Consider the following 15,000-nt stretch of genomic DNA (forward strand, 5'->3'; position numbering starts at 1 on the left):
TTCGTTTTTAATTAAGATTATTCTTAGGTCTTAAGAAAAGCCGTGTGCTTTATGTCTTCTGAAACTTTGTGCGAAAAACAGACACATAAGAGCGTAGAGTTAATGTTAACAATTAATATTAATATTTAGAGACTTATTTAGAGAGCTACGGTGGCCGATAGAGGAGTAAGAGATATTCAGCAATGAGGTTTCTTTACTAATGTTAAGATAGGAATTATATTTACTTAATCGTTCAATAAAATCAATGTTATTGCAAATGTTACTCGTTGGTCGATGTGTAGATCTAAACAGCTCGTTCTAAAAAAAACATTAGTTCATCGTGACTTTGTACACCTCTGAAAATGATCACTACATTTCTGTCAACAGATGCTCCTAAATATTTCACGCTGCACCTTAAACTCTTGGAGGAGAGTTAATTATTATTAAAAATAATAATAAAATTTATAAATGTTTTTAATAATAATAATAATAGTAATAATAATAATAATAATTAAATAATTTGTAAAAAAATAATGTAATTTAATTAAAAAATTGTTATTTGTTTTGAAGTTAATTAAGCAATTAACGAAGAAATTATTGAATTAAAGTTTTCCCGTTCATTTCAATTGCATGTTTTTTTTTAAATCGAATACAGCTGTTTTAATAAAAACGTATTAAGTTAAAATTATTTAAGCATTTCATTAAAAACTGTAGTATTTCTAATAAGACATTATCTTATTTTAAGAAACTAAATTTAATTAAAAGTAATATTTTTAGTTAATAATAATTTAGTGTTTAAACATGTTTCACTAAGTAATAGGAAATATAGGACAGGAATAATATGAGGGTAGTTTCTTGGTGAACTAGTCCAAATTATTTTATGCATCATAATTTTCTATTTCAAATTCTACATTTTATAATGCCTGCGTTATGATCATTTTAAATCCTTTTATGCGAAGTGCTTTTAATTATAAAACGTGCTATATACATAAACTTGCCTTGCTTTTAAAAATTCACATTTATTTGCTAAAACTAGAACTACATCTGAAGTATCCACGCGGTATGGACTTCAAGATGTCGTGACGCTAATGTGACTCGCGCATCAATAACAATGGTCTTTGTCTTGCTGCTCGTGCGCGAGATGATTCAGGATGTGCTGCAGATGACGTACGAGCCACCGCCCCACTCACTTTCTCCGTCCTTCTCTCCCTCGCTCTCGCGGTCGCCCTCGTAGCCGGAGCAGGAAGTGTCCAGGCTCCAGTCCAGGATGTCTCCCAGCAGCGTCTCCTCCTGAGTGGACAGCTCGGCGGTGGGCGTGGCCAGGAAGCTGCCCCGGTGCTCCTGCATGCTGTCCTCACGTCTCCTGCTCAGCAAACACAATGCATTCAAATCAGCCGCATTTTACTAAACATTGTCTTAAAAAAAAAAAACAAAAAAACAACTATAACCCTGATATTTTGATATTAATTAATTGCATATATATTATATTATATATTATATATATTATTATATATATATAATTAAATATATGTGTGTGTACCTATTGGACAGCACTAATAAATATTTTGTACGCACAAAAATCTGGAAACTTAAACATCAACTTAAATATTGATGCAGGTTATTCAATTCATAAACCTGCCACAGAAACCACTTTTAGGAAAAAAAAAAAAAAAAAAAAAAGGATTATTATTACAAGTGATATTGTTATTATTATTATTATTATTATTATTATAATAAAAAGTAAAATGTTATTACTAAATATCATTTAATTTAAATAAATATATAAACAATTATTTTAAAATGTTTAATAAAATGTTAATAAAAATAAATAAATAAAGTATAAATTACTGACAACAAATAGTTAAGACTTTTATTATATAAACCTAACATGGAACAAAAGAATAAATGTAAAAAGAAACAAATGACGATAACCGATCAACTTCACACTAACAAGCACTTAATTTTTAAATAATCAGGATTTTTAAATGTTTATGACATACAATATTTTTCCTAATATTGTTCAGGGTACTAACAGAAAAAAAATAAATAAATTGAATATAGAAGAACATAGAATAAATTGTGTGGCAAATGTATCTGAACTTAAAGCCATTTGCTGAATCTCGGCGTCCCCTACAATATTTTTATTATTTTCTCCGTCTCGGTCACTACATGAAGACTTCACTCACTGCAGGCTGCAGATGGAAAGCGTGAAGCGCCAGGCTTCAGAGACTCTCTCTAGACAGGACGTGAGCTCCTACCTCTTGTTGTTGCTGGAGGGAGAGGACAGGAAGGTGTGCATCTCGCTCAGCTGGCTGCTAGCGCCGGGGGCCTCCACCTGCAGGGGCTCCACCTCCGGGACCTCCAGCACCTGACAGAGCTCCTTAAAGCCCATCACCTGACACACACACACACACACACACACACACACTCCACGTCACACACACACATACTAGCTCCTGTGGAGACGTGAGCGGAGTCAGAGAGGACACTCACCGCGTCTCTGCTGATCTGATGATACGCCTCGTCCTCGAACCTCTGCTTGACTCCGGTCAGAGACACGTGTCTGTAGTCTTTGGGCACGTCCTGACCGAAACTGAGAGGAGAGAGAGAGAAAGAGTCACGCGGTCAGGGATGAGGCTCGTTTCATTTGGGTTTCTGCAGCAGCTGTGACGCTGTAAAGACGCAGAGCACAGAAAACGACGCGACGCAACAATTTGGTCACGACTGAACGGCAATCATCAGCCCGTCAAAGCAAAAACGTACACTCTCTGCCGTGCCAAGTACTTTTAGAAATCCAAGCAAGTTTCTACAGCGTGCAAGACACCCAAAACATTCACTTTGTAAATAACAAATACAAAAAATTACAAAAAACAAAAAAAACAAAACACAAATGATATATATGATAACAATATAAGTAACGTAAAAACAATTTTTTGAATAATTAACAAGAAAAATGTAAACTAGAACTTCTATTAAACTAAAATTAAAATGGGTTTATATATATTTTATGCAAAACACACTAAATATAAAAAGCAAATAATATATATATTATATTATATATATCTCAAAACAAACAGTATAATTAAAATGACTAATTCTAATATTAAGAAATAAATTGTATAACTAAAAATAATGCATAGTAATAGAATAATGTAATCGTAAAAATGCTTATATAAAACGCTTTGACCTAAAATATATTAACTTAAATGGTGATATAAATAGTAATTATATTTTAAATTATTTTCATTATTGTCTTACATTAGTTATTATAGTTATTTATATAACTAGTAATGATAATTATAACTAACTGAAACAAAAACGCATTAAATTACACATTACATTTTTTTAATAAACGGATAATTAATTGTTAACTTTATTTAGTTACAGTTTATAACCATTAGGACTAAAATGTTAAATTATCCTATTATATTATCCTAAAAGGTCATACACAAATTAAAGCAAAACCTATAAAAAAAAAATATTGTTATGTTTGTTATTGTTATTGTTACTGTTATTTAAAAAAAAAAAAAAAAAAAAAAAAAGTTTAATAAACGTCAAAATAGGAGATTTAAAGCATCGTAACCTGGAAGCGTTTAGTTTTAATAAAACAGAAGGCCGTGAGCCACAACAGAAGTGTTTTATGAAGACGACAGAGGGCAGAGCACATTATATGAACCCGTCTGAAGACAGCGGCACACTTTCATTAAGCTCTAAACCAGCCTGTGGGCGGGAAAATTACAACTGGTTTTGGGAAAAGCCATTGTTCTTGAATGTACGCTCGGGGTAGAAAAAAAACACAATCCCAGCATGCACCGCGAGCTCATTGACAACACTGACTGAAGACAGCGGGAGAAATCAGGAAAGGTCGAGACGAACGTGCTTCATCACGAGCTGCGTTTTTATTTTGCTAATTGCAGAATAACATTTGTACTTTAGCAATAATGCTAACAGCAGCAATAACGGACAGGCTAACGATTATTACAAAAGTAAATAATAATACAAAAATTAATCATTTAATACTAATTCTGATTTTGCTAACAAATTGTATAACCGATACAAAAGCGTGATAAAATTACAATAAAGAACTTAAACGTAAAACAATTAATATTAGTTGAATATGTAGAGTATTTTCTAATAATATTCTTAATACAGGTGTATATAATAATGATAAATAGCATAACTAATGATACAAAATAAAAAAACATTTTTAATTAATAATTAATATTTGCAATTATTGTGTTTTATAATAATTGTATTTTTAATCTACTAGTTTAATGTTTTATTAGTTAGAATCTTTCTTTGTATTACTGTTTATTAATATCATCAGCTGCATTAATATTTTATATGAAATAAAAAGCTAGCTGAAATCAAAACACTGACGGAAAAGAGAATGTACAGTATATATATATACACACACACACAGTATATATATATATATAAATAAATGATGCTTTTTTCCGTTTTCACAATCAATGGCTAAGTAACGTTTTTGCTTGTTTGTGCTTTTTAAGAACGTGTTTATCCAGCATTTATTAGCATGACTTAGGTTTTAGCTAGCATTTTTCCTCACGTAGCAATCTTTTACGGTTTTAGGTTGAGCAGGAATTATTAATAACCTAAAATAACTACAAATCACGACAATGACAAAAAAAAAAAAAAAAAAAGCCTCAGAAGAGAGCCGCCCACGTAGAAAGCGAGGATGCTCCCTAGGGCTGAAAAAGGCCGGCGGGTGCAGAGACTTCATCCCAGAGGAGCGTTAAAGCAGCGCCTCGAAGCGTTACCGTAACGAGCGCACGGAGGAAACGGGAACCAATCCACTCACCACTTGACGTAGAGCAATAAAGCGCAGGAGACCAGGTCGTGCTTGGAGAAAGAGGTGTTGTCCTCCAGCTGGACGGGCCACACGGGAGCTGTTCAGAAACACACGTTAGAAAGTGAACGGCAGACTTCAGCGGGTCATATTTCAGCTGATGAAACACGACACAGAAATATAATCAGTGCCGTTTTTAAATAATTGATAATCAGTGCAACATTTTGAAGATTTTGTCTGATAATACTTCTAATACATATACAAAATATACATACAATTTTATTAGAAATAAAAATGATAAGTAATGATAACTTTTTATTTATTTCTACACAAATAATTGCTTTTAAAACTACTAGTTAAACGTGTTATTGGTCAGTTTTTCAGTGTATTCTTGTTTATTAATGTTGATCTGTCAAACACGTTTGATCTCTTAGCTGATTTTGTGAATTATAATTTTGTGAAGCGCCACAGAATTATAAATATGGAAAATTATAATCAGTGTAGTTTTAAATTCATTTATATTAGCGCGACATTTTGAAGACCGTCTGATATTTCTAATACATGTACAAAATTTTATTGTATAAATATAAAAATAAAATAAAAAACTATTACAAATTATGGCTACAAATATTAGTTGTGTAGTATACCATCTAATATACACTAATTGCTTTTAAATGTGTTATTGGTAAATTTTTCATCATTTTCTTGTTTATTAATGTCGATCTATCAGTCGGAGGTTATCAAACATGTTTGATATTTCAGCTGATATGAAGCACCACAAAATTATAATATAGAAATATAACCAGTGTTGTTTTAAAACAATTTATATTAGTTCAATATTTAGAATATTTTCTGATAATATTGCTAAATGCATGTACACAATTTTATTAGAAATAAAAATATAAATTATTTTAACAAATTATGATGACAAATATAGTAATAGTCTTTATTAGATTATTTGCAATTATTATGTGCATTATAGAAATGTTTTTCAAACTACTCATTAAATGTGTTACTGGTTAGAATTTCTCTTTTATTTTGTTTATTAATATTCTATCATTTGGAGTTTAAATCAAATTTATATTAGTTCAATATTTAGAATATTTTCTGATAATATTGCTAATGCATGTACACAATTTTATTAGAAAAAATATAATTATAAAAAAAAATTATGACGACAAATATAGTAATAAATATCAGTGTTTATTAGATTATTTGCAATTATTATGTGCATTATAGTAATGGTTTAAATGTGTTATTGGTTAGAATTTCTAATAACTTTTTTTGTTTATTAATCCATCCATCTATCTATCAGTCGGAGTTTATCAAACATGTTTTTTTGATTGGTCATGCGTCTCCTAGCAACAAGGCGCATGTTTCTGCGTGATCAGCTCTGAAGTCTGGTAGCGTATGATCGTCAGAAAACGAATCAGTGAGTCATTCGGCTCATCAGCCGGTTCGTTCAGCGCTGATGATCACGATTACTCACATAAAATAAAGTTGTTGTTTTTTTTGTTTGCATGATGTGCGTGTTATATATAGACACACAAACACACACATACTATACATTGATTTGTTTGCAAACAAACATCTTCAGAGGGTCATCCGAAAATTTTGGAGGTGATGCAAGGTGTACAGCGTTTCCACGGAAACCTATTCTCTACCGCGGCAACAGCGCCCCCCCCCCCACAGCCAAAGCCCGAATTGGTTTATAAGGAGAGGTCGATTTCGAGCGCATTTGAGGCTTCCTTTGAAATTTCGAAAGTAGCTTTGGTCGCATTTCAGCTTCAATAAAAGCCTTACGAAAGGTCCTCCTTTACCAAGGTCTTGAATCTCATTGAGCGAGTCGGTCGTACCGTAGTTGTGCAGCGCTCGGGTGAGCAGCAGGACGGCGCTGGCGAGTCGGGCCGGTCCCGGGACGGTGAGGGGCGAGCAGAGCAAGGACAGCTCACAGATGTAGCTGAAGAGGTGAGAGCTGCGGCGCTCCATGGGAAACAGACACTGCAGCACCTCGCCGTAATCCAGCACCGTGGGGGTCTGCAGCACAACGCATTAACATGACGATTAGGCAATTAACACAGAAACGCCATTAAAAGAGGTCGTATCGGTGAGGTAATCTTTTATTAGAGACAGACTGGTAATCTGTCTTGCATGTAATTAGCTCTTAAATATCAGTTTTACGGATCAAAATGGCACCATCTGGCACCGTCTTTGTCTTTGCACTGCTGTGCTTTCAGCGGGAAGCAACACTGCTTTTTATTATCAAATGCAACATTACTCTTGTTTATAAAAAAAAATAAAAAAAAACCTTCTGCATATCAGCTACTATGAGCTATAAAAATAAAAATAAATAAAAATTATAAATAAATTTTAGCATGCTGCTTACCACTCTAAATAAGTTTAAAATGAGTAAAAATAAATAAATAAAATACTAATATGAATGTATATTCACATAAAACGTTTTATGCATTTCTTTCCAACATTTATAAAGCCAAATGATTTCAATCGGTCTTAAAGGCGCAAAAAGACCAAAGCCCACTAAAACACTGGCCAAACAAACAAATACAGTAGTCGATATGATAAATACGACTATTTTTACTATTAATAAGTTTATGTATGGCAAACACAGACTCTCTTCAGAGACGCACACATTAACATGCTCTCTAATGTTGCTGCTGAAGTTATTATCTGCCACCAACAGCTCAGGCCTCCCTTACTAGATCTAAAATGACATTTCGGAGTTACCATAAGAATGTGTGGCGTGCATTATATATTAAAAAATATGTTTCTATAATATGTGCAACAAACATTAAATCGCATTTCGTCCATCTTAATTTGACCCTCTAACTCTAGCACTCTCTATTCTAATTCTATTTTATCTAGAAGTCTTTTTATTCACACACACACCTCTTTCAATTGCATGCAAATAAATGAAATAAATATAAATATAAATGAAATAAATAAAATAAATAAATATATATATATATAAACGGAAATATATATAAATAAAACTAGCTTTTTTTCTATTCCATAAAAAAAAAAAAAAAAAACTAAAAAAATTTAAGCTAACATCATTTCTCTTGTTGGTTTTGATCGCTTCTGTTGTCCTCCTTTGCAAGTAGCTTCGTATAACAGCGTCTGCTAAAAGACTAAAAGTAAATGCATCACAAGGCCTTAAAGAATAACCGCCGCAGCGGCCACTGAGCTCCTAAAGCGCCTCTCTCTCGGCAAAGTTATGTAAATCTGTGCTGGTGCGTAACTGACCCGTATCCTGCCGTCCAGCACGGAGATGACCTCCCCCATCATGCGCACCAGGTCCTCGTACTGGTAGGTGTTGTCCGTGAGCCACACGGCCTCCCGGATGGTCAGGATCTCTCTGCTGATGTACCTGAGGGGGCAGACGGGGCAGACAGCGGTCAGCGGGGCGCTCTCTCTCTCGGGAGGCGTCTGTGAGATGCGGGGGCTCACCGCGTGCTGATCACCATGCAGGCGATGCCCAGCAGCTGCAGCTGGGCCTTGGGCACCGAGCGCAGGCTCAGGTAGCGGTCCACGCAGCCGATGGTCACGTGCAGCGCCTGACTGGAGAAGTCCTTCATGGTGGTCACCTCCACCAGCCAGTCCACCAGAATATACCTGACAAAACACAGGGCCACGACATGAAGACCGGAGAAAGGATTCGTTCAATGAAATCAACAGATGTGGATAACTAAATACACTAGGGCCAATCTGACCATCCTTTTATCTAAACTGACAAATAGTGCTTGAAGTCCTGACATTCACTGCTTGTTCAGCCACCACATTTCAGGATAGATAGATAGATAGACAGATAGATAGATAGACAGATAGATAGATAATTATTTTGTTAATTACTTCTGTAATGTTTTTGGAGTTCTAAAATCTTTCTATATAGCTTCCGGTTTCAGTTATTTTGTTAAGTAACTTACATTTTCATTAGTTGTGTTTTTTTATTATAATATATATATATATATATATATATATATATATATATATATATATATATATATATATATATATATATATATATATATAAATATGTTTTAGGAATTTTTCAACTTATTTTGGTGAGCTACGTTTACATTTAGTCTTCATTTTTATAATTTGTGCATAAACTACCAAACATGACTTTGAATAGTTCAATTAATAACTCAAAAGTAAACATGGCTTTAAAAACCATTAAAACAAATGCAAAAAAAAAAAAAAAAAAAAAAAAAAAAATCAAACAAACAGAAGCCTGCAAAATGTTGATTATGATAATAAAAAATAAATAATAATAAATAATTTTTAAATATCTTACATTTGGGGGAAAAACCAAAAATAAATTTCTTTTCAAAATCACAGAAATCAGAAAATGCTCTTATTATGTAATATAACACTCTTAGGTTCCCCATGTCTATTAACTGCAGGACGCTGTACCTCTTAGTGGTGATGTCCTGTCCCTGCAGGTTTTGTGGGTATCTCAGGGCTGCCGGTCCGGAGCGGAGGAACTGGGACACGAGTTCAGAGCAGGCCCGCGGCTCCAGACCCAGAGGGTTCGTGGTGACACACAACTTCGCGAACGCCAGCTGGGAGACCAGAACAGACGAATTAAACAAACACGGACCCCAGAACGTTCGATACGGCGTCACAAGCGTACAGACGGCGGCATTCAACAGATCGAAGCCCCCGTACAAGCTTATTTACGCACGTCAGAGCGGCATTCAATCCGGCACAGCTGCTGATTATTAGAAATAAATGTCAACAATGGCAGAGAAAAGCTCCAGAGGAGAGGACGGGAATGATGACGCAGTTTTCCCAGGCCGCGCTCATAATGGAGACGGATGATCGGTAACGACTCCGCCAAACACACTCCCGCCGCAGACAGCAAAGGTCGTTCGTTTACAACTCAGCATCATGCCAACTACCATCGCTTTATTCACGCTAATAAACACAAACTGTATATAAACTAATCTGTAAAGTGATTAAATAAAAGATTTTCTTTAGTTTTTACTAAATGCATCCACAAAGACTACTTAAATATATTTTAACATGCATTTATGCAAAATTCCATATTATACATATATATTTTCATTTGAGGATAAAAGTCATTTGATTTATTGAAGATTTCTTTTAAGTATAAAAAAATATACTGTGTGTGTGTGTGTATACATACATATATATACACATACATACATACACATATATATATACACACACACACACACACACACACACACACATATATATATATATATACACATATATACATACACACTTAAAAGAAATATCTTCAATAAATCAAGTGATTGTTTCATCCTCAAATGATTAAACTCTGAACATAAAATCTAATACATACACACAAATTTTTTATATATATATTTTGAAATATTTCTGCAAAAAATCTAAATAATAATAATAAATATATAAAAATTGTGTATGTATCAGATTTAGTTAAAAAGAAAAAAAATATATATTTTTTTTGCAGAAATATATTAAAAAAAAAAAGTAGATCAAAAAAACCAATTGAGGTAAACTCTGAATGCAGTTGTCTGTGTCGTGTTTTCTGCAGTCACCTGAGCTTCCCAGCATCCTTTGGCAGCGTAGTCCCTGAGCGTGCGCATACACTGGAGGTACCTGCCGGGGTCAGCCGTCTGCAGACAGAACATCAGCCAGCCTTCAGCATCCATAGCAGTGGAACAGGACTAACAACGACCCGCGGGTCGCGAGGAAAATCTTACCGACGCCCCGCGGTTCATCTCCCACAGCAGATACGAGCTCTGAACGCTCCCGCAGCGCGCCGACTCCTTCAGCATCGCCACGGCCTCCTCACGCTTCTCCTCATCCTGATAAACACAGCCACCGAACCGTTTAACACCTGCTGCTCGGCTCATACGAATACGGTCACAGAAAACCCGAACCCAACGGGTGTCTGTAAGCGTCTTGTGTTCAAGCAATGCTACGCTGATCGACATATAGTCCATTAGAAATCACTTCACGCAATTACTCTCAGATTAGAACAGCACTTTGGGTTTTAAGTCAACACTCACATCAAACAGCTGAAGGACTCGAGCCAGACAGTACAGTAACGTCCCTCTCCGGCCCTGGAACGACAAGAGATTACAATATTTAGATAATATGTAAAATTTGCAACCAAAAGAAGAATAAAAATAATGCACAAATACAAACACGTGTATGCATATATGCATGCAATTTATTATATATATATATATATATATATATATATATATATATATATATATATATATATATATATATATATATATAAAATTTATATGCATACACACACACATATACATATACATACACATATACATACATATATATATATATATATATATATTTATTTATTTATTTATTAGACAGATATCAGTACAAACAGCAATATTGTGAAATATTACATTTTGAAAACTCAAATTTGAATATTTTAAAAATGTAATTTATTCCTTTTAATTTTATTATTGGGGCTCAATTATTAACAACCCTTAAAACCATCATTTAAAATATTTACTCAAATATAAAAGCATTTCCGGTAAAGAAACGGACCGTTTTGCGGCGTTTAAAAAGCCGGTTAATAAATACCTTATTATGCAAAACAGTCGGCTCATAAAAGTAAAATATAAATCAATTTGAGCTCCCAAACCAAATTTGGTGTCGTTGGATATCCCTGTTGAAACGTGAAAACCCATTGGACAGGGAATCAATGAAATGAGCATCTTAAAAAGGAAACCCCGGTCCCGGAGGAGGAGGAGCGGCGGCTCACCGGGTTGGTCTCGGACTCGGCCTCGAGGCGGTCGTACACCACGGCCTTACAGCAGCCTCCAGACATGGACCAGGGCGGCCGGATGAAGAGCCAGATGAACGGCTCCGCGAGCGGCGACCTGAGGCTCTCGGCCAGACTGAAGAAGCGCGAGGCCATGCGTCCGCACAGATCAGCACGGCCCTCCTCGCTGAGAGAAGCTGCACACACACACACACACCGTTACAGCTCTGACCATCACATCAACCACACCTTCAACCATCAGTCAAGGCTGGGAATGACACTTACGTCCTTCGTTGTACAAATACGCAATTCCTAGTTTCACAGCAGCTTCGAAGTTCCCTTTTTCCGCAGCTCTAGATATCGTGGAGGACAGTTAGTGAGAAAAAAAACAAAAGAATAAAAGCACCGTTAGAAATAAGGCAACCAAAAAAAAAAAAAAAAAAAAAAAAAAAAAACGCGCTAATCTGTCTTCAAAGTGAAAAGTTTTAAAATATGGATATCAAACAGGCGATTCTAATTTTTCATTATTGACATAACATTAAAATACAGAATATTACATGCATACACACACATCCAACTACTTTTACATACATCTATTGTGATTATTTTATGATAATTTGAATACCTTTGTGTGCAAAACACGCTACAAATACATTTGCCACGCCTACTTATTTTTTTCTAACATCTGTAGACCCATAAATACTAAAATATTTCAATAACTAAAATAATTATCAAATACATAAACTACTTAACTAACTAAATGGCTGTCTTGATTGTTAACATTTCAAACGTTAACCTCCAAACTTTTATTTTGAAAGAAAAAAAAACTCATTTTTGAAACGCCAAGCACACATTTCCTTAAATTCAATCACGCTAAGCCGATTTCGGTTTTACTTGGATTGAATCACGGAGCCCTACCTTAGACAGTGACGGAAATACCAAAAAGTAATAAAAAACATCCCTAAAAATCAAAGCATTTCTACAACGCCGGGTCCTCCTGATGCACTCGCTCCGAATAAACCTCACAGACCGAACTGAGCTTTACGGTGGAAACGCTGGGGAACGTCATACCTCTCGAACAACCAGACGCTATCAGGAGCCGGCCAGCGCTCTTTGAAACTCACTCGTGCCCAGACGCTCGAGTTGCCGTCAACAACGTCCCGAAGGTGGGAATGAACCTGCGGGGACCACATGACATTCACCGTTAGTTAGCAAACCACTTTTTTTTTTGGGGTAAGGCCGCTTTGGAGAGGTTAGATGCCGACTGACAGCTCTGACGGCGAGCAGATCCTCGGCGGAGAGGCACCGGAGGACACACAGGAGGAGCTCTTCGGGGAGGGACAGCAGCGTGACGGCAGACGCACGCTTTCGAACCCGCTTCCGGACGGGCAGAGAGAAACATTTGGCACATCGACAGTGGAGCGCTGGAGAAGAAGAAGAAGAAACACCATCAGCACGCTCCAACGAACTCAAAAGGAGAACGATCTTCATCAAACATCCCTTTCATCACTGTTTTAGCCATTGTGAGATAATCTGATTGGCTCAATTCATCATCTCCCATTCATTAGTCCCTCTGCCCACTAGATATAGAAAACGGCCATTAAAAATAAATATACACCAAAGTTAATTAATCGAGCAATGCAAAAAGTACTTTAACAAGCTAACCGAATCATATCTTCAATATTTTTTCACTATCACTGCACGAAGATGCCCACTGTGGTGCCAGTGTATGACTACGATCATGATGCCAATTGTATTTATGAATATCGTGCTATTAATATGGTACAAGAGCAATAAAACAAGGCATCGCCATGATACAGGGATGGGACGTTGCGTTGCGAAATATAGCGCACCAAGAGAGCTTTTTTACTTCGTCTAATTAGTCGAAACGGTTTGCAGCTTATTAATATTAGTGGTAAACACGCATTTCATATAATAACGATTAGTTTGGCCGCTTTGCATAGGAGTTTTGACACGCTCGCAGCCACTAGCTGGTTTTCCCTCCTTATTGATAAACCAGTCGTGGCACAGAAGATAACTAACTGCCCATCAGAGTTTAGGAGATATTACACTGATATTTACTAAAATATCATCGACACCGGTGTGGTTAACGTTAACGTTTATATTTTGGTAAATCAAGTTTGTTTCAATTGCATAGCGGTTAACGGGTTAGTACCAGACCCAACGTCCAAGTTAGTAGCCGTTTAATACATTTCAAATAGAAATAGAAACGGGAATGTTTATAATTGTCGACGAAATACGCGATTCTACACTTATTAGTGTCAAATAAGAGAAAACCGTATATATTTATAGTGAGGTTTAAGTTACTTACCGCCCGCTTTCATTTCAAGGAGGGGTTTGAGAAGTCAGTTTACAGTAATAAAGCTTCGCGGTGAACTCAAATTAACAGTTAGACTCTTGAATACTAGTTCCTGAGTGACTAAAATCGGTTTTACTGATTAACCGACTAAATTAATGTTAACTAAAAGTGTTGCAGTTTAAAACACAACTCTCCTCTGACTCGACCATGCAACTTCCACTAAACCCCTCCCCCCGAGCGCGTAGCCACGCCTGCGCGGACAGTTTAAACATCAACTCTGAGCGCCCATTGGCCAGAAAACGGATACGCCCTTCGCGGCCGATGATGCGTTTTGATTGGCCGTAGTGCGAAGCTCGAAGCGCCATTGGTCCGTTTTTCTGAGCGGATAAAAGCCGTCGCCGTATTGGCTGGAAAGATGCTATTTCGAATTACGCGCTTACGGCGGCGTGGGACGGGATTGGTCGAGGGGTTTCGCTCCGTGCATTCTGGGAGATGTAGTATGCAGTCAGTGTAACATTAGCGAAATAAACCGGAGGAAATGCATTGTTTCAAGTCAAATTAAATTAATTATTAATCTGAAAATTGTATTAATACTCCTAACAAGCATGTAATGAAACACTAAACGTAACACGCTAAATTATGAAACATTAAGATTAGGAAAGCATGCTAAATAGCATTCTAAATATATTATATCTTTTTAATCGCTGGACATATATTGTTTTGCAACTGTTACATATTAGTGCTGTCAAATGATCCAACTACATTAATAAAAAAATTATAATATATATGTGTGTGTGTGTGTGTGTGTGTGTGTGTATATATATATATATATATATATATATATATATATATATATACACACACACACACACACATATATATTATAATAGTATACTGCATATATAATATAGTATATAATACATATAGTACATATAGTATAATATATATAAAACATAAAATATGAGGCCTCCTGAAGGTTGAAGATGACACAGACGAGACCTTTGGTGAGGCTACGTCTTTCTCTGTTCATCATGTCCAGCGTTTGGGCGGCACTGTGTCCCTAAACGTCAGACTTCTTCTCAGCCTGTCATCCGCTTTGAACACAGGACTCAA

General features: G+C 35.8%; 1 protein-coding gene across 1 annotated transcript in view; it reads right to left on the reverse strand.

The window, feature by feature from the left end:
• ccnf (cyclin F) overlaps nucleotides 1-14,106 on the reverse strand; it is a 15,788-nt gene extending 1,682 nt beyond the window's left edge. The window contains 16 exon segments of the mRNA XM_043234135.1: nucleotides 1,170-1,342; nucleotides 2,238-2,374; nucleotides 2,473-2,572; nucleotides 4,802-4,889; nucleotides 6,646-6,826; nucleotides 8,054-8,177; nucleotides 8,258-8,422; nucleotides 9,224-9,372; nucleotides 10,360-10,437; nucleotides 10,525-10,629; nucleotides 10,834-10,887; nucleotides 11,568-11,764; nucleotides 11,853-11,920; nucleotides 12,639-12,745; nucleotides 12,837-12,991; nucleotides 13,900-14,106. Coding sequence (XP_043090070.1) covers nucleotides 1,170-1,342; nucleotides 2,238-2,374; nucleotides 2,473-2,572; nucleotides 4,802-4,889; nucleotides 6,646-6,826; nucleotides 8,054-8,177; nucleotides 8,258-8,422; nucleotides 9,224-9,372; nucleotides 10,360-10,437; nucleotides 10,525-10,629; nucleotides 10,834-10,887; nucleotides 11,568-11,764; nucleotides 11,853-11,920; nucleotides 12,639-12,745; nucleotides 12,837-12,991; nucleotides 13,900-13,912 — 1,894 coding nt within the window. The 5' untranslated portion in view covers nucleotides 13,913-14,106.
• Nucleotides 14,107-15,000: the final 894 nt, after the last annotated feature.

Source organism: Puntigrus tetrazona, chromosome 3, assembly GCF_018831695.1.
Source record: "Puntigrus tetrazona isolate hp1 chromosome 3, ASM1883169v1, whole genome shotgun sequence".
Classification (NCBI taxonomy): Eukaryota; Metazoa; Chordata; class Actinopteri; order Cypriniformes; family Cyprinidae; genus Puntigrus; species Puntigrus tetrazona.